The 26724-nt window shown below is 48.1% G+C and overlaps 1 protein-coding gene across 1 annotated transcript in view; it reads right to left on the minus strand.

Annotated features, from left to right (window-relative positions):
* The window catches only part of CDS2 (CDP-diacylglycerol synthase 2), a 43143-nt gene extending 17556 nt beyond the window's left edge, over positions 1 to 25587 (minus strand). The window contains exons 1-2 of the mRNA XM_081922561.1: positions 25393 to 25587; positions 9517 to 9650 (exon numbers count right to left, since the gene is read on the minus strand). Coding sequence (XP_081778687.1) covers positions 9517 to 9650; positions 25393 to 25458 — 200 coding nt within the window. The 5' untranslated portion in view covers positions 25459 to 25587. The remainder of the gene's footprint in view (positions 1 to 9516; positions 9651 to 25392) is intronic.
* Between the last annotated feature and the right edge of the window lie 1137 nt (positions 25588 to 26724).

Below are 26724 nucleotides of genomic sequence, written 5' to 3' on the forward strand. Positions count from 1 at the left end.
ACTCTGAAAATTTTTTATTCCAAAAATGAAACTTTCATCTGGTTGTAAATATTAAGAGAATGCCTGCAAGGTTGAACCTTTCTGTAAAAAAATAATAATGATTTAAATCAAGTCTTACTGACTACTGATTTAAATTGATTTGATTTGAATCAAATCCACCCTGTTTGAGTCTATGAGAGAGCTTGCAGGGGAAGAAACAGAAGCCCCGCTGTGGAAATTTACTCTTTGCAGAATTGGAAGATCCGCTCCCTGATGGCTTTCAAAGTTTTGGCACATTCTTAGCAAGGGCGAAAGGCAACTGCTATTTCTGGCACCAGGCTGCTTCCTGAGAGAACACGGCCCCCGTCCGTTCTCCCTTGGGGGTCTCTTGGCAGAAGGTCACCCTCCAGACACTGCCAGAGAAACGGAGGCTTGCAGAAGCATAGCTGTCAACTCTTCCCTTTTCTTGCGAGGAATCCTATTCGGAATAGGGGAATTTCCCTTAAGAAAAGGGAAACGTTGGCAGCTATGTGCAGAAGGTGCCGTTGTGAAACACACACACACACACAGCCAGCAACAGATGCAAGACTGAAACACAACCCGAGGGCAGCGCAACATAAGAATGCACCGTATTTTTCGCTCCATAAGACACACTTTTTCCCTCCTAAAAAGTAAGCGGAAATGTGTGTGCCCAAGAAGGGAGAAGGGACTGACGAGGCAGGCAGTCCCTTCTCCCTCGTAGAAAAGCCTTCATCCCGCTGCCCTGCGGAGGCTTCGCGGGCTATCCCAGGAGCCAGATCTCTCTTGCTGTTCTGGCTTCTGGAATCCAGAATTATTATTTTTCTTGTTTTCCTCCTCCAAAAACTAGGTGGGTCTTGTTGTCTGGCGCGTCTTATAGAGCGAAAAATACAATAAGTAGAGTCTCCTGGATCAGGCCAGTTGCCCACTTTGCTAAGCATCCTGTCCTCACAGATGCCCCAGACCCACAAGCAGGAATCCAGGCACAAAAGCAGCCCTTCTGTGGTTTCAGGCAACTGGTATTCAGAAGCCTTGCTGCCTCTGTGGAGACACAGCAGAGCCATTGTGGCTAGGAGCCAACGATAGCAGATAGAGAATAAACAGTGCCACTGGCAGACACCTCCCACCCCAAAAATTCTTCTTTTTTTAAGGTGTCCTTTTTGTGTGTAGGTTTGTGTTTTTCTTGATATAGGTCTATACATTTTTCATTCCCTTGGTGACTTTCCATATACAGTACAGTGGTACCTTGGGTTAACAACTTACTGTATTTTTCGCTCTGTAAGACACACCAGACCACAAGACGCACCTAATTTTTGGATGAGGAAATCAGGAAAAAAAATATTCTGAATCTCAGAAGCCAGAACAGCAAAAGGGATCGCTGCGCAGTGAAAGCAGCTGTTCTGGCTTCTGGGATAGCTGCGCAGCCTGCATTCACTCCATAAGACGCACACACATTCCCCCTTACTTTTTAGAAGGGAAAAAGTGAGCCTTATAGAGCAAAAAATACGGTAATTCGTTCCAGAGGTCCGTTCTTAACCTGAAACTGTTCTTAACCTGAAGCACCACTTTAGCTAATAGGGCCTCCCACTGCTGCCGCCGCACGGTTTCTGTTCTCACCCTGAAACAAAGTTCTTAACCCGAGGTACTATTTCTGGGTTAGCGGAGTCTGTAACCTGAAGCGTCTGTAACCCGAGGTACCACTGTATGTGAGAAGCAACTTCGTAATTTTTGTGTGGCATTCCTTTGGAATGAGATGATGAAAATGTAACATTATTCTTCATCGCGTTTTGGGCTCACTATACCCTTTCCTGGGATGAGGGTGGTGCTGTGGCCTAAACCACCAAGCCTAGGACTTGCCGATCAGAAGGTCGGCGGTTCGAATCCCCGTGACGGTTGAGCTCCCGTTGCTCAGTCCCTGCTCCTGCCCACCTGGCAGTTCGAAAGCACATCAAAGTGCAAGTAGATAAATAGGTACCACTCTGGCGGGAAGGTAAACGGCATTTCCGTGCGCTGCTCTGGTTCGCCAGAAGCGGCTTAGTCATGCTGGCCCATGACCCGGAAGCTGTACGCTGGCTCCCTCGGCCAATAAATCGAGATGAGCACCGCAACCCCAGAGTTGTTCGCAACTGGACCTAACGGTCAGGGGTACCTTTACCTTTTTATACCCCTTCCTATGTATTATTTCTTTATTGCATTTTTACCCCGCCTCTCCTCCAAGGAGCTCGAGGTGGCGTACGTGGTTTTCCTCCTCTCCATTTAATCCCCACAACAACCCTGCAAGGTAGGTTAGACTGAGAGGCAGTGAGAGGCCCAAGGTCACCCAGGGAGCTTCATGGCTCAGTGGGGATTTGAACCCTGGTCTCTCAGGCCCTAGGCAGACACTCTAACCACTACATCGCCCTGTGGTGTCCCTGAGGAAGCATCCCCCTCCAAATGTATCATGCCTGCAACAATTCATATTTCTGACACCTGGAGTCCGTCCGTCCCCCAACAGCCTCCTTCAAAACAGGCTGACATCACTGGAAAGCTGAGATGGACCACCTGTGGACATTGCCAGTGCTCTTTCCAGGCTGGTCAAGGCAAACAGAGCTGGACAGTCCTAGGGGGAATTGGAAAATGCCTCTTCAAGGGAGGGTCTAACACATGGGTAGGCAAACTAAGGCCCGGGGGCCGGATCTGGACCAATCGCCTTTTAAATCTGGTCCGCAAATGGTCTGGGAATCAGCGTGTTTTTACATGAGTAGAATGTGTCCTTCTATTTAAAATGCATCTCTGAGTTATTTGTGGGGCAAAGGAATTTGTTCATTTATTTATTTTTCAAAATATAGTCTGGCCCAAGGTTTGAAGGACAGTGGACTGCCCCCCTGCTGAAAAAGTTTGCTGACCCATGGCTTTGGGCATGGGTAGGCAAACTAAGGCCCGGGGGCTGGATCCGGCCCAATCACCTTCTAAATCTGGCCCGCCACAAACTAAGGCAAACTAAGGCCCAGGGGGGCCGGATCTGGCCCAATTGCCTTCTCAATCCAGCCCACGGATGGTCCAGGAATCAGTGTTTTTACATGAGTAGAATGTGTCCTTTTATTTAAAATGCATCTCTGAGTTATTTGTGAGGCATAAGAATTCATTCTTTTTTCCCCTCCAAAATATAGTCCGGCCCCCCACAAGGTCTGAGGGACAGTGGACTGGCCCCCTGCTGAAAAAGTTTGCTGACCCCTGATCTAACAACCCTGAATATAATGAACCCGAGGGTTTGTGTGTGTATCAGTTGACGTATACAAAATGTACGGATTGTAAAACTGCAGGAGGGAAGCTCATGTGCTCAAATCCTGTTTGCAGGTTTCCCAGAAGAGACGCCCGGTTGGCCTCCTCTGTGAGAACAGGGTGCTGGACTAGATGGGCCACTGGTTTGATCCAGCAGCCTCTGCTTAGGTTCTTGTGTTCTTAAATGCTCATCTCCATATGCAAACTTCTCATCCCAGACACAGGATACCCTGTTGGTCTGCTTGGGTGGTGAACAAGGAGGTGTCACAACAAAATTCTCACTTGTGCAACCATTTTCTTCTGCTGCCTCTAGCTTTTTCCACAGCCGCTTCTGATCCTCTCCATTTTAAACTATCTAACTGACGTACAGGAACACAATAATAACACTTTCGCATTTTAATTTCCTTGCAATGCTAGCTTCAAAGTGCACCTTTTAAGTGGCTTTTATCTGCTGCCTCATTTCAAACCGTACTGGCTGCTTTTCGTGTTTCTTAATGTTACAGCTGGGCGTGTGTGTTTTTGCTGCTGTTGTGGTTTTTGCTGTGAGCTGCCTTGCAACGTTTCGAAAGGTGGAAGGAAAATCCTCTTAAGTACGTCGTAAAGGAAACTTTATAAAAAGTACTGCAGGCTCGTACCAAAACTGCACCAGGTTCCTGGTCTCCAGGAAAGCCCCAGTCCAAAGCCCCAAGCAGCTCAATCAGGAGGGTGGAGTGGAGTGGGAAGGGGAAGGAAGAACCAGTGGCGTAGCGTGGGTTGTCAGCACCCGGGGCAAGGCAAGTAATTTGTGCCCCCTAACCTGTGGATTTGTGCCCCCTAACCCTAACCCCCAGATGTTGCCAGTGGCGTAGCATGGGTTGTCAGCACCCGGGGCAAGGCAAGTAATTTGCACCCCCTAACCCGTGGATTTGCGCCCCCTAACCCTAACCCCCAGATGTTGAGCCCGGTGCGGCCGGCCCCCTCTGCACCCCCCATGCTATGCCACTGGGAAGCACACATGGCCCCCAATAAGGTCGGAATAATGGGAGTGAAGCAGAAAGACCACCTCCCTCCTTGCAGACCCCTCTTGGGTGCTGAGATCAGCAGAGAAGACCCTCCTGATAATTCCTTCACCCTGAGGTTTGGGGGTGGTGGCAGCCTAGGAAAAGGCCTTCACTGTGGCAGCCCCTAAGCCAGGGGTCAGCAAACTTTTTCAGCAGGGGGCCAGTCCACTGTCCCTCAGACCTTTTGGGGGGCCGGACTATATTTTATGGGGGGGGTGAACGAGTTCCTATGCCCCACAAATAACCCAGAGATGCATTTTAAATAAAAGCACACATTCTACTCATGTAAAAAAACGCTGATTCATGGATCGTCCATGGGCCAGATTTAGAAGGTGATTGGGCCGGATCCGGCCCCGGGCCTTAGGTTGCCTACCCATGCCCTAGCCAGGGGGCAGCCAACTTTTTCAGCAGGGGGCCAGTCCACTGTCCCTCAGACCTTGTGGGGAGCTGGACTATATTTTGAAGGGGGGGGGGAGATGAACCAATTCCTATGCCCCACAAATAACCCAGAGATGCATTTTAAATAAAAGCACACATTCTACTCATGTAAAAACACACTGATTCCTAGACTGTCTGCGGGCTGGATTTAGAAGGCAATTGGGCCAGATCCGCCCCCCTGGGCCTTAGTTTGCCTACCCATGCCCTAAGCTATGCCACTCCCTGCCCAGAGAGGTGTTCCTGGCACCTTCACTGTACAGCTTTTGGAGGATGTTGAAGATGCACCTCTCCCCCCTGGCTTTTGGCAGCTGAGGTGCATGTTTTTATTTTTCTGACTGTAAGTTGCTTTAGATTGCTTTTCGTATTGTTTTTTAATGCTGCAACCCACACTGGGACCTTAGGGTGAAGGCCGAATAGTAAATACAGTGGTACCTCAAGTTACATACGCTTCAGGTTACAGACTCCGCTATCCCAGAAATAGTCCTTCAGGTTAAGAACTTTGCTTCAGGATGAGAACAGAAATCGTGCTTTGGCGGCACGGCGGCAGCAGGAGGCCCCATTAGCTAAAGTGGTGCTTCAGGTTAAGAACAGTTTCAGGTTAAGAACGGACCTCCAGAACGAATTAAGTACTTAACCCGAGGTACCGCTGTAAATAACAACAACTGAGCCCTGGGGAGGAAGACCCCAGCTCAGCGACAGCCTCCATCTAGCAAGTATTGGCCGGGGGGAAACCCCTGCAATCCAGGAGTATCACTCGTGCAAATGAGGACCAACATGCTCCAAATCATTTAAGGTCATGACTAATTATTACTGTTTGGCCATTGTTCCATAACTCGGCCCTCTGGGCAGTGTACAAAAAAAAGTTTAGCACAAATGAGGAATGACAAAGAAATAAACTTATCAAAACGGAGCACATCCGAGCTAGTTATTTGACAAAGCCCCCACTTGCCGTACTAAGAATCGCTTTCACAGAATTACGATTCCAATCGATGGTGGTGGATGGTCGGCACGGCAAAGTACAGTACAAGGAGAGGCTCTGTGGGCAACCTTGCGTAGAGGACCTGCACCACTATTTATTGCAATGCCCGCTATATATAGAACCAAGAGACCGATTTATAAAACGCCTGCTCACGAATAGAACACACTTGAACAGGGCGGAAAGAGTGAAATGGCTGCTGAGTGATACTGATGACTTCGTAACTTATAAAGTAGCACTATATGCGTTGGCAGCTAAGAAGATCAGGAGAAAAGAACTAGATAAAATAGCGGTCAATTGCAAAGGTGACTTGGACATTTAACCTGGCACATTCTACCTGAGAACCCCTTGCTATTCTATCGTATGCAACAAATAATTTTTGGGAGAAGTGATTGTCGTTCTTTGTATCTGCAGTGCCTGTTCTTATGGTTTTTATGCTTATTGTTGCTTCTCTCTTTGTTCCCTTTGTGAATGATGCCATGGCCTTTGGCTAGTGCAATAAAGCTTACGATGATGATGACAAAGAAATAATACAACGGAAACGCTACAAAGTAAACTCCAAATCAGCAAAAGCAAAACATGGCTTCTCTCAAATTCACCCAGCTAAGTATTCCTGTATCGATTCTGTAAGTTTGCAAAGCTGAAAATGAAAACAATATGGAATAATAATAATAATAATAATAGACAAGAAACATCCTGTATACGGATGCTATCATGCTTTCATTTTTAGCTTTGTAAACTTATACAATGCAATAAAAATATCACGGGGGGAGGAAATGCGCCTAATTATATGGAGAACTAAATTCATCACATAATCCCGCTCAGAGTAATAAAACTCTCTTAAATAGTTTTCATTAAAAGCATATGAGCCACTGCAGAAGCCGTGCCAAATGTCAAGATCAGTCTTGCATGAGGCTAATGAGAGCAGGCCTAAGAGAAGAACAACAAAAAAGAGGTTTTCTTGGCAGAGAGGGGCCATCACAGAAGGCGCCAGGCAAACCACTCCAGGCCCTCTCCATCACAGCCAACCTCTGCACTCCAGAGTGAAGTGGCCGATGGAGAACAGCATCTGTTGACACCCCGGGGGCACAGGCAGGCTCATGCAGGAAGAGGCCCGTCCCCCTGGATAATAATAATAATAACATAAATAATATAGAATCATAGAGTTGGAAGAGACCACAAGGGCCATCGAGTCCAACCCCCTGCCAAGCAGGAAACACCATCAGAGCACTCCTGACATGGTTGTCAAGCCTCTGCTTAAAGACCTCCAAAGAAGGAGACTCCACCACACTCCTTGGCAGCAAATTCCACTGTCGAACAGCTCTTACTGTCAGAAAGTTCTTCCTAATGTTTAGGTGGAATCTTCTTTCTTGTAGTTTGGATCCATTGCTCCGTGTCCGCTGCTCTGGAGCAGCAGAAAACAACCTTTCTCCCTCCTCTATGTGACATCCTTCTATATATTTGAACATGGCTATCATATCACCCCTTAACCTCCTCTTCTCCAGGCTAAACATGCCCAGCTCCCTTAGCCGTTCCTCATAAGGCATCGTTTCCAGGCCTTTGACCATTTTGGTTGCCCTCCTCTGGACACGTTCCAGTTTGTCAGTGTCCTTCTTGAACTGTGGTGCCCAGAACTGGACACAGTACTCCAGGTGAGGTCTGACCAGAGCAGAATACAGTGGCACTATTACTTCCCTTGATCTAGATCATAATTTTATTTATATCCCGCCCTCCCCAGCCAAAGCCGGGCTCAGAGCGGCTAACAACAATAAAAGTAACACAGCATTCTAAAATCCATTCATTCTAAAATCAATTCAAAATCAAATTAATGGCAACCATTGGGCTAGAGTTCTGTGAGGATTACCAAAGGAAGGGGTCAGGATGTGCCTTGGCCAAAGGCCTGGTGGAACAGCTCCGTCTTGCAGGTCCTGCGGAAAGATGTCCCGCAGGGCCCTAGTCTCTTGCGACAGAGCGTTCCACCAGATCGGGGCCACAGCCGAAAAAGCCCTGGCTCTGGTTGAGGCCAGCCTAACTTCCCTATGGCCCGGGATCTCCAAGGTGTCATTATTTGTAGACCGTAAGGGCATACCAGGAGAGGCGGTCCCGTAGGTACGAAGGTCCTAGGCCGTATAGAGCTTTAAAGGTTAAAACCAGGATCTGATCCTGCACTCCACCGGGAGCCAGTGCAGCTGGTATAGCACCGGGTGAATGTGGTCCTGTAGCAAGGACCCCGTAAGGAGTCCCGCCGCGGCATTTTGCACCCAGTGGAGTTTCTGGGTCAGTCTCAAGGGCAGCCCCACGTAGAGTGAGTTACAATAATCATACTGCATCACGGTGTGGTATGCTGGTTTGACATCATCTGATAGGAAGTGCCTACAGAGGGTGGTGAATACAGCACAAGATATTATGGGCTGTTCTGTGAATCTGCTGGATGAAATAGTGGAAGAACGTTGCCTCAGGAGAGTGAAGAAAATTCTCAGGGATGATTCACAGCCTGGAAGGCACTTTCTTGATCTCCTGCCCTCAGGCAGAAGATATAGAAGCAGGATTAGTCACACCAACAGGGTAAAGAACAGCTTCTATCCGTGGGCTGCTAGGCTGCTGAATGAAAAGATAACAACAGGACAACTGACTTTCGGGTTTGGTGGGTGTGCATCAGTAAACGAGAGGAATTAAGACTAGAGAACTGAGGGGGGGGCGGTGCTCGTGTAATCTCACTGTATACAAGTTGTACAAGGGACAATAAAGTATTTCAATGATCAAGCCTGGAGGTGATCGTCGCATGGATACACCTCTTCTGTAGACACAAGCCATGAGCAATGGAGAGCCCAGGCAGATTATGCCCCCTGCTCCTTAGTAGGCGGGGCAGGGGGTGGGCAGAGAGGTGCCACATCAATGTCTTGCCTCCGGCACCCCCAAAGCATCTTGGATCAGCCTTGATGGGACTTGGCACCAAGCAGTATTTGTTGAGGGAGGGCCAGAGCTCAGTGACACAGCTTCTGCCTTGCAAACAGAAGGCCCCTGGCCAAACCCCAGTTGCACCTCCAGGCAAGGTTGGGAGAGATGGCTGCTGGAAACCCTGGAGAGCAGCTGCCAGTCAGTGTTGGCAATACTCAGCAAGATGGACCAATGGTCCGACTCTGTATTAGGCAGCTTCCTATATGTCTGTGGGGGGCCCAGCCGCTCATAACACGTCTGTAGGATTTCTGAAATAAAATATGGGGACGTTGGTGGGGTGGGGAGTCGTAGCTGCATACAGGCCACTGCCATTTTGGCACCCGCTCCTCAGCAGAGCTATGACACCACAACTATTCGATAAAGCATCCTTTCAGGTCTCCCTTTGGGAGGGAGAAATGCTTGCGAGGTCACTCTCCTCCACTTGACCAGTCTACGGAACTGGCAGTCCCACAGGCGCCCCATGACGCCTGTTCCACATTTGTAAGAACTTTAATCTTTTAATGTGGCAGCACCTACACTTTGGAACTCCCTGCCTATTGATACCAGGCAGGAGCCTTGGCTGTACTCTTTCTGATGGCTGATAAATGCATTTTTTGTTCCGACAAGCCTACCCACATACAAAGGAAGCTGATGTGACTTTTAACCTGTTTTCAGCCCACTGCAAATTTAAGTTTTTGAATGTCTTAAATCATGACTGATTCTTCTTATTGATCCTTTTATTATGTTGCCTTTCTTTGTAAACCATGCTGAGATTTGTGGTTTTTTCCAATATCAAGCAGTGTATAAATAAATAAAAAGTGGGCTTTGCTGCAAAACATCCAAGTGTGTTTTGACACCAACGTTTACCTGGAGGACAGGTTGGAGAGAGCCCTGTTGAGGACCTCTGGGGTGTCATCCACCGGCACTGCTTGGGCAATCTCCGATTTGCACTCGCTGTCTGACGCCGTTTCTCCATCCAGCTTGCTCTCAAACTCTGATTCCTGCAGGACGAGAGAGGCAAAGGTTTAATGCAAAGAAGCAAGGGGGGTCAGGGTGAAGGACTTCCATCTGCACACATGCGATGGCTGTTATTGAAATTTAAATACTTTATTGTAAAACTTGTATACGGTAAGATTACACAAGCACCCCCCACTCAGCTCTCTTAGTCTTAAATCCCCTCGTTTACTGACGCACACCCACCAAACCCAAAAGTCAGTTGCCCTGTTGTTATCTTTTCATTCAGCAGCCTAACAGTCCACGGATAGAAGCTGTTCTTTACCCTGTTGGTGCGACTAATCCTGCTTCTATATCTTCTGCATGAGGGCAGGAGATCAAGAAAATGCTGGCCAGGCTATGAATCATCCCTGAGAATTTTCCTCACTCTCCTGAGGCAACGTTCATCCGCGATGTTGTCCAGCGGATTCACAGGACAGCCCATAATATCTTGTGCTGTATTCACCCCCCTCTGTGGGCACTTCCTATCAGTTGATGTCAAACCAGCGTCCCACACCATGATGCAGTCTGAAAGGACATTTTCTATTGCTGAGTCTGTAACCTGAAGCCTATGTAACCCGAGGTACCACTGTAAATGGTGGGTTTTTTGGTTCACTTTTAAGAACTGAGTAGACTCAGTGTTTTACCAGAGAGTAACTGGTTGGTGGCAGCAGGAAAGCGAGCACAGTGGTGGCACAGGGATCAATAAACGTCTGGGGATCCTGTGTGATTGCTGCAATGACCCTCTTCAAACCTTGTTTAGGTTAAAGCAAGTCATGGGAAGGAGGAAGCAAAGGGGCCCGTCCCAGAGCGAGATGGGTGCATGCAAATGTACAAGACCTCAGCACCAACTCAAATGCTGAGAGGAGATCAGGACCAGAGGGAGGGAGGAATCAGCCCCTCTTCCTTCCAGCAAGGTTTAAACTGCATTATTACGTGAATGCATTTACCTCAGGAGGCCCTTGCCAGGTAGGAAATTGATAACATCAACAGAAAATGAGATATAATATATATGCTGGCATTGGCACTGTATATTATGTACTCATTTAGAAGCCACAGTACTCCTTCGTATCAGCAACGGAAGCAGTCATTGTACCGGCTTCCCAAAGTGCAAAGATGGCCTCAAGCCATGAGTGAATTGCAACAGCAGCCATAATCATATCTCCTGGTATGCCCCGCGGACGACCTTAAGGTCCACAAATGACAACATTTTGGAGGTCCCAGGTCGCAAGGTGGTTAGATTGGCCTCAACTAGGGCCAGGGCCTTTTCAGTACTGGCCCCGATCTGGTGGAACGCTCTGTCACAAGAGACTAGGGCCCTGCGGGACTTGACATCTTTCCGCAGGGCCTGCAAGACGGAGCTGTTCCGCCTGGCCTTTGGTTTGGACTCAGTCTGACCTTTATGTTTCCCTCCCCTTATGGTCTTGATTTATGGGCTACTATTAAAATGAGGCTGCATTTTAAATTGCATTTTAACCTGTATTTTAAATTGGTTTTTCCACCCCCTATTATGATTTTACTGTAATTTTACTGGTGTTAGCCACCCTGAGCCTGGGTGTGGCTGGGGAGGACGGGGTATAAATAAAATTTATTTTTAGTATTATTATTATTATTATTAGGTAAGTAAAATTGGAATGGACCCCAAGTGCCATCTCATCCAATCCCTGACATTGCAGGCAGCCCAGCTAAAGAATCCCTTGTGGCCACCCAAACCTCTGCTTAAAATCCTTCAAGAAAGGAGAGGTCACCATCTTCTAAGGTATTCTATCTAGAATGGACAAGGACAGCCAAGTTCCCACTATCCAATGTCTTGGCTGCAAAAAGAAGTCGTTTCCGAACCGACCGCAGTGGCGTAGCTTGGGGGGTGCAGCGGGTGCTGGCCGCACCGGGCGCAACATCTGGGGGGAGGCGCACTCGCACTCGCAGCTCTCTGCCCCTACCTGGCTCACTCACTCTAAAATCCATGGGTTAGGGGGCACAAAATACTTGCCTTGCCCCGGGTGCTGACAACCCACGCTACGCCACTGACCGACCGCGGAAAGATAAATTTGCTCCACCCCACACAGGCACAAAAGCACCCTACGCCCGCCATCTGGTGCCTTTAGGACCCAGACACCCCAAAGCAGGAATTGTATTCCATCCAACCCGAATGTCAGAAACTACTGCTTTCTGCTTAAAAGAATCCAAAGGAACATTCCATCCCCCAAAATATAAATTTGTGCTGACATAAAAAGGAGCAATCCAAAAAAACTTCACAACTGAAAGCAAAGGACAAACACTGGTCCAGTTTGCATGTCACGTAAACCACAGTTTAAGCCAGCGGTTCCCAAGGTGGTTTTTTTTGGGGGGGGCTCCTTGGTTTCATGGGCTCATCCCCACCTCCCCCTCCCCTCCTCTCTAAAAAGGATTATTCAGAATTGCAGTATGCATGGCATCTGTGTTGATTTAATTTGTGTATACCACCTTGGGGGGACAGGTGGGAGATATAAGATATAGATACATAAAATCAACAGTGGGTGGGGAAAATGGAACTGAATAAAGAAGAATCACAAACCCAAACAAGAGATGTCAGGATTGATTTCTTGACTTAGAAAGCTGTTGCTAATTACTCAGAGCTGTGCTTAATATAGGACTGGGGAGAGGTGGGTGGGAGGAGTAAAAATTCGGAAGTGGAGGGGCTTGCTAATTGCCAACCTTTCCATCACCATGCAAATCACAGCTGTCCCTCTGCACATCACTGGCTCAAGCAGATGATCAGGGAACCAAGCTGGCTGCTTTCTGATGTGCTGTGCTCTGGTCCATCCCAGAAGTTTCTATGGCAACCACCTCCTGCTCTCACGCGCCGGGATGAAAATGGCTCCGTTGCTCCTGGCAATTCTTACACAACTGGGTCAATGCACAAACACGAAGCATTATAATCCCACACACGCACAACCCCCCCCCCCTCTGATTGGACCCAGGAGGAATGTCAATATTATCAATCCAGAGAATTTGAATTATGGTGATTTGTTATTAAAATCATGCGCGCAAACAGTTGTGCTTTCACCAGCAGCCTACGGGGAGAGAAAGAGAAGCAGCTTGGTGAAAGATCAGCTCATCATCCTCATCACCTGGAGGGAGGGAAAGATGGAGAGAATTTGCAGAGATGGATAGACCAACGGTCTGGCACAGCGCTGTTTCTCTATTCCGACGTTCCACGAGAAACTACAAACAGGTGACTCAAGCCTGATTCACCACAGTAACCCTCATGAAATCCAAAATTTCGAAGTGAGTTCAGAGCTGAGCAGAGCTGACCTGAGAATCACTACTATGCTAGTAGACCGGGGTGGCTAACCTTTGGCCCTCCAGATGATGCAGGACTACATAAGAACTTAAGAAGAGGTTGTTGGATCAGGCCAATGGCCCATCTAGTCCAGCATCCTGTTCTCACTGTGGCCAACAGATGCCTCTTATATGAAGCCAGCAAGCAGGTACCAAACATAAGAGCAACTCTTCCCTCCTGCGGTTTCCAGCAGCTGGTATTCCAAAGCATTGCTGCCTCTGACCGTGAAGGCAGACCATCACTATTGTGGCTAGTAGCCATCGATAGCCTGCTCCTCCTCCTTGAATTTGTCCAATCCTCTAGTAAAGCCATCCAAATGTTGGGATACTGCCCGGGAGGCAGGTCCCCAGCTGGCTCCAGCCACCGGCCGGCAGCCAGACGATCACCGGTCTCCCTTGGAAAACATCAATCAGCGACACAAGCCTCAGATACGTTTAGAGACCCGTGCACACTCTGTCAGTAGTGTGTGTAAATCTTCTCACAGCAGAAGAGGCGGACAGAGAAATGTGTAAGCATAATGTATAACATTTTATTCAGCACAGTTCAGGCAAGGAGGAAAACATGTCTGCTTCCCTTCGTCTCCAGCAAAACAGCAGCAACACAAAAGCTATATACAAACGGAAGTTCCCAGCAGATCTGTGCTGGAAGTAAACAGGCATGTGACACACAACAGTCATGCCTGTACCCTTTTAAGGTGGAACGGAACTATATCCTAACACCAAGTTGGTACCCATCACTGCCTCCTGCAGGGGAAAGTCTCATAGTTTAACTATGCACTGCAGAAACGGCTTCCTTTCATCTCTCCTGAATCTTCCAGTGTTCAGTTTCGTTGGTTGTCCGCGAGTTCAAGTGTTGAGAGAGAGGGAGGCCTCAACTCCCTTCACCCCCTGACTTTTCTGTCTGGGACAGATGCAAGATGGAACTCAGAAACCTCTGAGGCGCCTCATTCATTTGCCACTCCTGCTGCAGACCATCAGCGCCTGGAAGAGCTCCTTTCTTGCAGATGGAGGTGAATACAGCATTGAAGAACTAAAAGCCACATGCAGGTCAAAATAAGTGAAATCCTATTGCAGGCAATGAGAGAGAGAGAAAGATAGAGAGACTCGGGAGAAACATATCATGCTTCCTCCGAGTTAAACCCCAGTAAGGCAAAGCTAAAGGGATGAGGGTGGCGCTGTGGGTTAAACCACAGAGCCTAGGGCTTGCCGATCAGAAGGTCAGCAGTTCGAATCCCTGAAATGGGGTGAGCTCCTGTTGCTTGGTCCCTGCTCCTGCCAACCTAGCAGTTTGAAAGCATGCCAGTGCAAGTAGATAAATAGGTACTGTTCCAGCCGGAAGGTAAACGGCGTTTCCGTGCGCTGCTCTGATTCGCCAGAAGCAGCTTAGTCATGCTGGCCACATGACCCGGAAGCTGTACGCTGGCTCCCTCAGCCAATAAAGCGAGATGAGCGCCGCAACCCCAGAGTTGGCCACAACTGGGCCTAACGGTCAGGGGTTCCTTTACCCTTAAGGCAACGCTAAAACCTACAGCCCAAGTTCGGAGGTGGATACAGATGTTTGCTACAGGAGGAGCCTCTAAATGGCAGCAAAGCCAAAGAGAAAAAGGCAGGATGGTACTCATCACCCTGGCCAGATCATTTATGTATTATTATTAATTTAAAAAAAAAAAAATTACCACCATGTCATAAAACCTACATCAATGTGGTTTACAACAATAAAACAAAACTGTGCAATAAAACCCATTAAAAAAGTTTAAAACAGGCATCAATAAACCCCTGTGGAAAGATTCGCTCCTGAACTGCCAGCATAGGCCTGATTAAATAGGAAGATTTTCAGCAGGCATTTAGAAGTTGGCAGAAAAGGCGCCTGCTGAATCTCTAGTTGCAGAGTGTTCCACAGGACAGGGACGGTAACACTGGCTTAAGGCTCCCTCTCTTGCTGTGAAAGGAGCCTCACCGACTCTGGGAACAATGAACAACGCTCCTGCAGATGATCTGTGATTGAGCTGTGATATGAGGAGATCCCTCAGGTGCCCTGGACTCAAGCTGTTCAGGGCTTTGTAAATGACTGCAAGGACCATGAACCTGGCTCAACAGAAGATGAGCAGCCAGTGCAGATGCTTCAACAAGAGCGCCACATGTTCTCAGCCAGAAGCTCCGATCAGCAACTTGGCCACCACATTCTGCACCACCTGGAGCTTTCAAACAAGAACCAAGGGCAGCCCCACTTGGAGCACATTGCATCAATCGATCCTCGAAGTTATCAACACATGGACCGCAATGATCAGGCTATCCTTGTCCAGGAACGGCCATAGTTGCCGAACCAGGAAAAGCTGGTAGAAAGCACTTGCCATGGTGAGGTTGGTGAACAGAGCTGAGCATCCACCTGTAGACCTACTCAGAGCAGCAGGTGACACCAGCCATGTTCTCCCCAAGGCAGCCCACCTGGGCTGTGCCTCATCAGAGCTCACAGCAAGGATTGCTGCGCAACACAAGAAGCACTCCCTGCTTGCAGAAAATGAACACGTCAGGGAACAGGCTAGCCAAGGACCCTGAAAAGCTAGCTCTTCGTGTGCAAGGGATTGCTTTATTTACTGAGCTATGGAGCAACATTTAAGTCATGCAAGGCAGCCTCACACTCCAGTCTCAAGTGGTAGCACTTAACTAGGAAACCGTAACTGCCCTAAAAGCATTGCCTCTAGCCATTTCACAATCGCAGAAAAAGAGAGCTTGACAGCTCAAATGCTTCCGCAGTGTTCAGCAGAAATCCAGGGGAGCTGCATGAACTCAGCACCTCGGAAAGAATGGACTCCTCTTTTCTCCCGCCTGCCATGCTTTTGAAAAACAAGGCCTGTGCAAAGCATTAGGAACTTGTAATTCAACACCTCTGAAAGGCTAGTTTGTTGAGGTGCACCTTGCCTCAACAGCAAAAAGCCCAGCAGGATAATAAATAATAAATAATAATAATAATAATAATAATAATAATAATAATAATAATAATTTATTTATACCCTGTCCTCCCTGGCCAGAGCCGGGCTCAGGGCGGCTAACACCAATAAAATTTCAGTAAAAACATAATAAGAAAAAAAAAATTAAAACAATTTAAAATACAGGTTAAAATGAGGCCTCATTTTAAAAGTCAAAACCATAAGGGGAGGGAAACATAATGGTCAGACTGAGTCCAAACCAAAGGCCAGGCGGAACAGCTCTGTCTTGCAGGCTCTGCGGAAAGATGTCAAGTCCTGCAGGGCCGTAGTCTCTTGTGACAGAGCGTTCCACCAAGTCGGGGCCAGTACTGAAAAGGCCCTGGCCCTAGCTGAGACCAATCTAACCACCTTGTGACCTCCAAAATGTTGTCATTTGTGGACTTTAAGGTCCTCCACAGGGCATATCAGGAGAGGCGGTCCCGTAGGTATGTGGGTCCTAGGCCGCATAGGGCTTTAAAGGTCAAAACCAGCACCTTAAACATGACCCTGTACTCCACCAGGAGCTGGGGGCTTGGCAGGGCCAGGATTGACACTTGCCACTGGTGGGGATATTTATGGGACCATTTACAACAGGGAGAGCCAGTATGGTGCTCTCCAGACACTGCAGTTCCCTTCCAGCATGGCCAATGGTCAGGGAGGACGGGGCAGGAGTATGGAGTATCATGCTGGGCACCTTGAGTCTAGCAGCTTCAAGATGGATATACTGAGGCTGCTTTCATTGCTATACTAAGGAAGAATATACTGAAGATTTGCCTCTCCTGGTATGCACCCTGGAGGACCTTAAGGTCCATATATAGCAACACCCTAGAGGTCTCTGGCCCTAAGGAAGTCAGATTAGCCTCAACCAGAGCCAGGGCCTTTTCAACACTGGCCCCAGCCTGGTGGAACGCTCTGCCTCATGAGACCAGGGCCCTGCAGGATCTGATTTCTTTCCGCAGGGCCTGTAAGACAGAGTTGTTCCGCCTGGCCTTTGGGCTTAGAATCAGTTTGATTCCCTCCCCCTCTTTATTTTTCCTTTCTCCTCCTGTGAAGAGGCTGCATCCTAATGTTTTAATGTTGTATCTTAATCTTTTAAATTGTATTTTAATCAACTTGTTTTTATTATTGGTTGTTAGCAGCCCTGAGCCCAGTCTTGGCTGGGGAGGGTGAAGTATAAATAAAATATTATTATTATTATTATTATTATTATTATTATTATTATTATTATTATTATTCTCCCAGCAGCGTGTTTTTATTGCACTGCAAGCTCTCACACTCCTTTTAACAGCTCAGAGATGTCCACAGGCCAGGCTTTGCCACCCTGGGTGCCCGGGTCAGCCAAACCTTTTGGACGGCAGTTCCCATCAGCTCAAAGAAAACAAAAAAAAAGATAACCCGGTGACTTGCTTATCTCATCAGAGGCACGGGTATAGCGACTCAAAAGCCAATCCTGTAGACCTTTGAAAGCTGTTACTCAATTCTGGACACGTTGGAAGCTTTGATTATGAACTGCCACACAGGCACATCACCACCACGTATGTTCGCCTTACGACAGAATGGTTAATTCCTTGTTTATTGGACTGCCTTATATTATAAGTGGGTTTTTTAAAATATATTGTTGCTTTTCTGTATATTTTTATTACTTTGTTTTCCATTGAAAATATTCAACGACAAGCAGGTGATAAATAAAGCAAAAATTAAATAAATCACCACCATCTAAAGCAGCCTTCCCCAATAGAGAGAGAGAGCCTTTCTGGAAAGCCTGCTTCAAACAAGCCAGGACCACGGAAAAGCCAAGTGCTGCATGGATGCCCAGGCTGGCCACATCTGGTTTCCGACTACCACCTACCCCCTTGTCTAACAACTGGGGGGGGGGGGGAACGACATACAGAGACAGAAAATCATTTCCATTTTTTGCTGCACCACGCCTGACGGGCATCCTTTCATTGTGTGCAAAAACTCACGACATCTGTAGCCTTTAAGGACAGTGGAAGGAAGACTCGAGCTCCTGGCTTTATTTTCACAAACACAAGATCAGGAGCAAAAGCACAAGCCCTTAAAAGGAAACGTGTTCCTTACCAATTCTGACTGCAGAAGCTAAACAGAAAGTCTGAGCTAGAAGGGCAGATGCAGACTGCTGCAAAGAGAGAAAAGATCAGGAGAAACGACCAGCTTCCAAGGCCTTTTTATCAGCAGCTAACATGTTGATTACATACATAAAGGTAAAGGGACCCCTGACCATTAGGTCCAGTCGTGGCCAACTCTGGGGTTGCGGTGCTCATCTTGCTTTATTGGCCGAGGGATCCAGCGTACAGCTTCCGGATCATGTGGCCAGCATGACTAAGCCGCTTCTGGCAAACCAGAGCAACACACAGAAACGCCGCTTACCTTCCTGCCAGAGTGGTACCTATTTATCTACTTGCACTTTGATTTGTTTTCGAACTGCTAGGTGGGCAGGAGCAGGGACCGAGCAACGGGAGCTCACCCCATTGTGGGGATTCAAACTGCCAACCTTCCGATCAGGAAGCCCTAGGCTCTGTGGTTTAACGCAAAGCGCCACCCGTGTCCCTTGTAATTACATACATAGAACATGTCTGAAGAGCAAAGCGGTTTACAGCAACCTTGCAAAGAAGTATGAAGATTTAAAAGCCCGCTGAGAGCCTCTCCCTGCATCCTCAGATTAAAATAAGTCTCCGGACAAGTAACTCTGTTTGCAACCCTCATTAACCTTGTCTCTTCCTCCCCTCCTCTTCTAAGCTCCCTGTCAGGGTTTGGCAAGGAGGGAGGGGGGCTTGTGGCCAGAAGACGTGCCTTGAATGTGGAGGGTGCTGTTACTACAGAAATCCACCCCACCAGTGAGTCCGTGCACAGAGCTGTAAAGGGAGCAAGAGGAATAGCTCCCACCCCCAAAGGGTCTCCTGCCTCAGGGTCCTTGAAGCCCAAGTCTGCTGAGCTGCTGTTCCCCTGGAGAAATATATTCTGTGCCATTTCCATGGGGAGACTCCAGAGCCTGTCTAGGGTGTGTATGCATTGTCCTGTTTGCCTTTACCCAGCTGCAAGGACAAGGAGACACCAGCGTGAAGCAGAGCCAACAGATCTCCGGAGGGGGAGATGTTAATGGGGTGCAAGCACTCCACCAATGGGTGGAAAGGTTTTCTGATGCCCCACAGGGAAGAAGTGCAAGCTCAAGAGGTCTTTGGTGCGGGGAAACAGTCTTCCGGGCCCTGAAGCCAACCATCTCGCGTATTCCAAAATCTTAGGATTTGCAGCCTGGACTAATGGCCAATCTGTAGCCACGTGGGCTGATTCTGCTCTCGGCTGCCTTCGCAGAGTGCGTCTTTCAGGAAGAACAGGACAAGCTATTCTAATCTGTACCCAAGAAGATAAGCTCCTGCAATTACTGGAGCTGCCCTTCTTGGCACTCACACCAGGCTCCTTGGAAGGAGGTAGTCAGTGGGGCATCTCAAAGCCTCAGCAGGGCTTGGTGGAACCCACACTTTCACCCCCAAACCCTGCTCATAATGCTTCATAAAGCCTGTGGTTTCGAGAGTGCAATTTGCACAATCCTTAAGGCACTGTGCTGGTTTGAACCCTTTTGGAGCAAATATGAACGGCCGCAGAGCACTCCATATATCGCCTCTGAAGTGTCCCATCCGACCCCAAACATCCTGTGCACACCAGCCCATAAACAGAGGCACAAAAGCTGAAAGCGTGGACACTTCTTTTCGCAAGTTGTCATCCTTATTTCAGTTTAAACCTGGCTAATTTTAGTTGGCCGCAAAGCAGATTAGAATGGCAGAACCCGAGTAAGCCAATCTTAGAGCAAAACAAGATTTGTTAAACCCTGAGCAAGAAGCGTGCCCAAGACTCTGTTGTCCCTCAAGGCAGGTGGATTCCAAGAGAGGATGATTAGTAATAATAATAATAATAACAACAATAATAATAATAACAATAATTTATTTATATCCTGCCCATCTGGCAGGGCTTCCCCAGCCACTCTGGGCGGCTTCCAACAAAATATTAAAATACCGTAATGCATCAAACATTAAAAGCTTCCCTAAATAGGGCTGCCTTCAGATGTCTTCTAACAGTCTAATAGTTGTTTTTCTCTTTGACATCTGGTGGGAGGGCATTCCACAGGGCGGGTGCCACTACTGAGAAGGCCCTCTGCCTGGTTCCCTGTAACTTGGCTTCTCGCAGTGAGGGAACTGCCAGAAGGCCCTCGGCGCTGGACCTCAGTGTCTGGGCAGAACGATGGGGGTGGAGACGCTCCTTCAGGTATACAGGACCGAGGCCGTTTAGGGCTTTAAAGGTCAGCACCAAGACTCTGAATTGTGCTCGGAAATGTACTGGGAGCCAATGTAGGTCTTTTAAGACCAGTCTTATGTTAGTCCTCCCCCTGCCCCAGTTGGAGCCAGTGCCTGTAAAGTTGTGGGCCTGAGCCTATGGGTCACGTGGGGCTGGCTACTTCACAATCTCTGGCTCCAAGACATGCCAGGAATTGCAGAAAAGGATACTCAAATCCCTTTATGCCTCTGTCCTACACATGTTTACTTGGGCATAGGTTTTAGCAAGCGCAGAGGGGTTTTGTTTCCCAGTTTAGGTGCGCATATGCAGCTTATAAAATCACACAGTCTGGCAATTAACAATATTACTGTGACATCTTCTCGTGATGGCATTGCTAAGACCAGTTTTGGCACTTGGCAGCTTGTGCAAAGTTAAATGATGACTCAACATTTGCTGACTTGAGCTCATCATTGCTATTCTTTAAAGGAAAGGGAGAGAGAGACTAAAGGGGGGTGGTCAATGCTAGTCCTACTCAGAGTAAGCTCACTTAAGTTAACAGACACAGCTAAATTCATTTGGATACAACCCAGAGGTCTGTTTTTTATTCTTATTAAAAAGCAGTTTCCCAGCTGATGGAATTAAAATAACTGCTTTACTGATGCCCTATGATTTAAGTTATAATGCTTTGGCAAAATTTTACTGTTGCTGAGCCTGACTTAACTGGAAGGATCTCTGGTGCAGATCCTCCACCTACTTGGGTGTTAGTAACCTGCAGTATGTTTGTGGACAAACTGCTATGCTTTTTAAAGAGAGAGAGAGAAGGGGGAAATATTTAGCTTGCCAGCTACAGGCAGTTGATTTTATTCAAGACGGACTGCTGCAAACTTTGAGTAATGTAGCATCTGACCTCCTGTTAGAAAAAGCTGGCCTTTATAGGACATAGCTTCACCCAAAATAACTTAAAACTAACAATGCATAAGCCATGCATTTGCTTAGCTTGTTTTTGCTATTCCGTCCTGAGCTACCACAGATTTCAGATTTTCCACCTTCAATGGCTCCTTTCTGTATCCACTGATATCTCAAGGAAGTTGGATCAGGACAACGACCCGTTCAGACCAGCATCCTATTCTCACAGTGGCCAATCAGATGCCTCAGTGGGAAACCCAAAAACACAACTCTTGCCTCCTGTGGTTTCCAGCAACTGCTGTTGAGAAGCACTGCTGCCTCTGACTGTGGAGACAGACCATAGCGATCGTGGTTAAAGGTAAAGGGACCCCTGACCATTAGGTCCAGTCGTGGCCGACTCTGGGGTTGCGGTGCTCATCTCGCTTTACTGGCCGAGGGAGCCGGCGTACAGCTTCCGGGTCATGTGGCCAGCATGACTAAACCGCTTCTAGCAAAACCAGAACAGCGCATGGAAACACCCGCCAGAGTGGTACCTATTTATCTACTTGCACTTTGATGTGCTTTCGAATTGCTAGGTTGGCAGGAGCAGGGACTGAGCAACGGGAGCTCACCCCGTCACGGGGATTCAATCATGGTTAGTAGTCATCAATAGCCCTCTCGTCATGAATTTGTCCAATCCTCTTTTAAAACAATATTGGGTTGGTGCCATCACTGCCTCCCATTGGGGAGACTTCTATATCTTAACTCTGCACTGCATGAAGGCTGGAATATAACTTCCAACTGTTACTCAGCCTTCGATCAGGCCGGCAGGGAGGAGGCGCAGAGTTGCATTTCAAAAGCAGCACCTCTAAGATCACCAGGCACTGAGCTCGCTCCCCTGAACAGAGGAGAGCCCAGTGCAAACAGACAGCTTGCCCTCAAACCAGCCCTGGTTGAATCCTGTGGTTGCTCTAGCTGTGGCCTCACTGCTCTGGGCAGACACCAGCATACATCTGTGTTCTGGACACCACACTGTACCAGAGCAGCAGCAGTCTCTTGCACCAGACCTTAAATTGAACCAGAAACGCTTTTCTTAAAGATAAGCAAGTTGATGTTCGGCTTCTGTTCGCTCTTATAAGATTCACAACAGAGTTTGGGAAAGATGAGGCACCTCAGACCTGAAAATGTTTGCAGAAATTCATTGTTAACCAACATTTCACACGGTCTCCCTTTCATTCCCAGAGGCGCCAGGCGCCAGGATTCTTGTTCACCTGAACAGCACTAGGTGAGAAAAAAAGCCAGAAGGTGGTGAATGAGCTACCCAAGGCCTTCCTGCAAGCTGTGTGGCGCTTTTGAGGTCCCAGCACGCCCCCTTTTGTGGGTTAAATGGTTCATGTGTGCGTCTCCCAATCATGGCATTGTTAATTAGATGCTGAATGGCAGTATGGTGCAGTGGTTAGAGTATCAGGCTAGGATCTGGGAGACCTGGGTTCAAATCCCCACTGAGCCATGAAGCTCCCTGGGTGACCTTGGGCCAGTCACTGCCTCTCAGCCCAACCTACCTCACAGGGTTGTTGTGGTGATTAACTGACAAGGGGGAGAACTACATATGCCACCTTGAGAACCGTGGATGGAAAAGGAGGGATATAAAGGCAATAAATAGTCATAAATAATACCACTGCTTTTCCTATGCCCCTCATTGCTTGCTCGGGATCACACACTTCCTGGCTGCACTGGTGCAGTTGGGTTACTTGCAACACTGCAGGTAAGACCGGCCTTGAGCAAAGAGCATCCCCAGCCAGGGGAGGAATCAAGACACAGGCTGGTATCCAACACTAGTCCTACTCAGAGTAGGCAACTCGAAACCACTGAACATAAACTCAGTCACGTCCACTAACTTCAGCAGGTCTATTCTGAGTAGGACTAGCACTGGATACAACCCATTATGTCCAGTCCTACGCATGTTTACTCTGAATACAGTGGTACCTTGGGTTAAGTACTTAATTCATTCCGGAGGTCTGTTCTTAACCTGAAACTGTCCTTAACCTGAAGCACCACTTTAGCTAATGGGGCCTCCTGCTGCCGCCGCACTGCCAGAGCACGGTTTCTGTTCTCATCCTGAAGCAAAGTTCTTAACCTGAAGCACTATTTCTGGGCTAGCGGAGTCTGTAACCTGAAGCATATGTAACCTGAAGCATATGTAACCCGAGGTACCACTGTAAATCACGGCAATCAGTATAGATTACTCTTCATCGGACTGCAGGGAAGGGAGGCCTCTGGCTCAGGCTGCAATCACACGATAACTTTTACATCACATTCTTTCCCTCGGAGAATTGTGAGCAGAGCTACTATTCCCAGCAACCCTTAGCAAACTACAGTGCCCAGAATTCCTTGCGGCTGCAGAGTGTGTGTGTGTATGTGTGTGTGTGTGCCCGCGCGCTTTAAAGGTATGCAGCCTCAGTGGTAAAAAAACGCAACAACCCCAACTTAATCTGTTCCGGAAGTCCATTCTTAAACCAAAACCGTTCTTAAATCAAGGCATGTTTTCCCTAATGAGGCCTCGTGCCACCAGTGTCCTTCCACCGTTCGGATTCTGTTCTTAGACCGAGGTAAAGTTCACAAACCGGGACACTACTTCTGGTTTTGTGGAGTTTGTGAACCAAATCATTCTTAAACCGGACTGTTCTTAAACCGAGGTACCGCTGTACACTAGAGCATCTCCAGGCAAGCCTCTCAAACCTGAAAGAGCAAGGCCAGTTCTTGGAGTCACACTTTTCAAACTGGACTAGAGCATCTAGAGCAGGGCTGTAAGCCATCTTTAGAAAGCTGAGGTGTTTCATAAACAGGTTTCTTAAACAGGCCCAGGATTTCCATTTAGGCCACGAAAACGGTGTGGGTCTGTCAGGAACATCTCTGCTTGGCCCTACAGTTGATGTGTTTTCCTGACGACTGACATAAAAGCCACCTTCACCAGACCAGATTACTAAATACGCTAACCATCTCCCAGTTTGGGGCCATAATTTTCATAGTATGGCGCTGGTGATGTTTCCCCGCCACTGCCAAAGGCCAACCATTTAAAAGGGGCACTTCCTAGCAACCAGCTCTAGAGTCTGTGACTCTCCCAAAAATGGCACTTTTAGGCCATGATGCCAGCAGTGAAGGGAACAAATATTCAGTGAGTGGTTTCTGAAACCGTGGAGTTTGAGAACTGGCGGTGTAGATGATATTGCGCTGGAAGTCTGACTCAATATAAAAACAGTAATGTTTGTAGATGTGTGTTTTTCTTGTGTTTTTTTTTCCTTTTTGTGTTTCGTTTTTCTTTCTTGTTTGTATAGTTTTATTTTGGATTCAATGTTTGTAATTTTTGTTGTAATTTTGCATTGGGGGGAAAAACAACAACCAGTAGTGCTTAAGAGTGCTTAAGAGTGCTGGACTAGGCCCTGGGAAACATGGAGTGTATACATATATTGTGTTTATATATCACCTTGCCCTCAAAAACCTTGCCCTCAAAAACCATTTAAACCATGAACAGGTTAGAAATGGGAACTGAACGCACGGCAAATGTTGAGCAAAACACACAGATGACCACACGCTGCTCAGACATTTAAATTTCCCAATATATTGCATTGGTTCATGGCATGTGGCATGAAAACTTCATCTCAAAATGGAACAATGTGCATCTGAGCTCTCCATGTTTCTAGCCCTCATAAACTGTAAACAGAGAAGCTCCTGGGGTGGCGGAAACAAGGAAAAATTCAGACCACTTTTGCATGCACATATATACAGTATACACACACACACATACTGTATATATAATCATCAAGTTTTCTTCGAGGCCTTGACACAAGTTTGGCGAGAGCAGCAGCTTCCAAGGGGCTTGGCGTTTGTCACATTGCACAGCAGCTCCGCCAAACCGAAGGCACGCCTGTTTGCACGGCCCTCCCCCATCCCCGGGGGCACCGATCTCGGAAGCTGCTGAACGCACGATGAAGGCTAAAGCATCCGTTATCCTACGCACGTTATTTTTAAACTGATAAGCATTCCCGAGGGGAGAAGCGGGCAGGAAGGAAGGATCCCCGGCCCTCCTCGTTACAAAACAACTCCTCAGCATTGCAACAATAGGAAGCCGGAGCAGCGCCCCCTTCGCGAGGGGATAGCTCCCCCCCTTCCCACGAGACACGCGTCAGCGCTGCACCCCCGGAGGCTACTCGTGCAAGCTGTGCAAGCGGCGCCGTGCGCGGCCGGGATCCTATGCCGAAGCGCGTCCCACCCACTGCCGCCGCCCGCTCACCTTCCCCTCCGAGTCCTGCTGCTGCCCGTCGGCGTCCCGGCCCAGCCTCTGCCGGAGCTCGCTCATCTTGCACTCCCCTTGCGGCTCCTCCACCCTCGCCTTCCGCTCCGCTTTGCACCGCGCAGTGAAGCAGCAGCAGCAACAGCAGCGAGCGCAGCGCGAGCCGCCCAGCGAGATGGCCGGGCCCGGGGATTGAGGCGGGGCCAAGGCGGCCGGGCCAATAGGAAGCTCCCGTTCGCTCTTCTACGCATAGATCTTTCAATGAAAAAAAAACTAAAATGTAGAGGGGTGACTCCATTATAGGGAGGTGCAACTTCCTGGTTTCTTCAGGCGCTATTTCGTTTCTGCCTTCCACAACGGTTGGCACCCGTCTGTCTCCCAGAGACCAGTTACAGATAGGTAGCCGTGTTGGTCTGCCATAGTCAAAACAAAAAAAGTTCCTTCCAGTAGCACCTTAAAGACCAACTAAGTTAGTTCTTGGTATGAGCTTTCGTGTGCATGCACACTTCTTCAGATACACAGTGTGCATGCACACAAAAGCTCATACCAAGAACTAACTTAGTTGGTCTTTAAGGTGCTACTGGAAGGAATTTTTTTTGTTTTCCCAGAGACCAGTGCACCTTTGGTAATGAAGTCAACCCGCTGGGAAGTTACAGCGCCTGCTGTGGTTGTAGAGACCGATATGGGAGAGACATGTTTGGTTGCAGCTGGGGCAGATGTAGGCATCGGGTTGTGCTGCTGCAGATGCTCTCTGCAGTCTCCTCCCAACAGTCGTTCCTTCACTGGTCCCTGCTGTGGAGTGGATACATGACCCGTCTATCTCCAGGCACTGGGGTCATCTGCAAGGGATTCCCACATGGTGGGGTTGATGTCATCAGCCTTCACGTCAGGTATAATAATAATAATAATAAATTATTTATATCCCGCCCTCCCCAGCCGAAGCCAGGCTCAGAACAGCTAACAACAGTTTACCGCACATAAAATCACAATCAATTAATTGGAATACATTCTAAAATCAATTCATTCTAAAATCAATTCAGAGTCGAATTAATGGCAACCATTGGGCTAGAGTTCTATGAGGATTACAGAAGGAGAGGCATCTCTGTAAAGCAGAGTTGGTCTGCCAACTGGCCTGGTGCCTGAAGCCAGCTCCCTGTAGAGTGCAAGCATGCTGCCAATGTGGGCTGGGAGAGCATATCTTTGTTTGAGACATGTGATTCCCAAAACCTTCTTGAAACAGCATGCACTGTGGTGTTGCTTCTGGCAGGTGTCAGGTGCCCATAACTCACTTCCATAAAGCAGTGCGTTCAAAACTCAAGCCTCACAGACTAT

Source organism: Podarcis melisellensis, assembly GCF_964234715.1.
Source record: "Podarcis melisellensis genome assembly, chromosome: 8".
NCBI lineage: Eukaryota > Metazoa > Chordata > Lepidosauria > Squamata > Lacertidae > Podarcis > Podarcis melisellensis.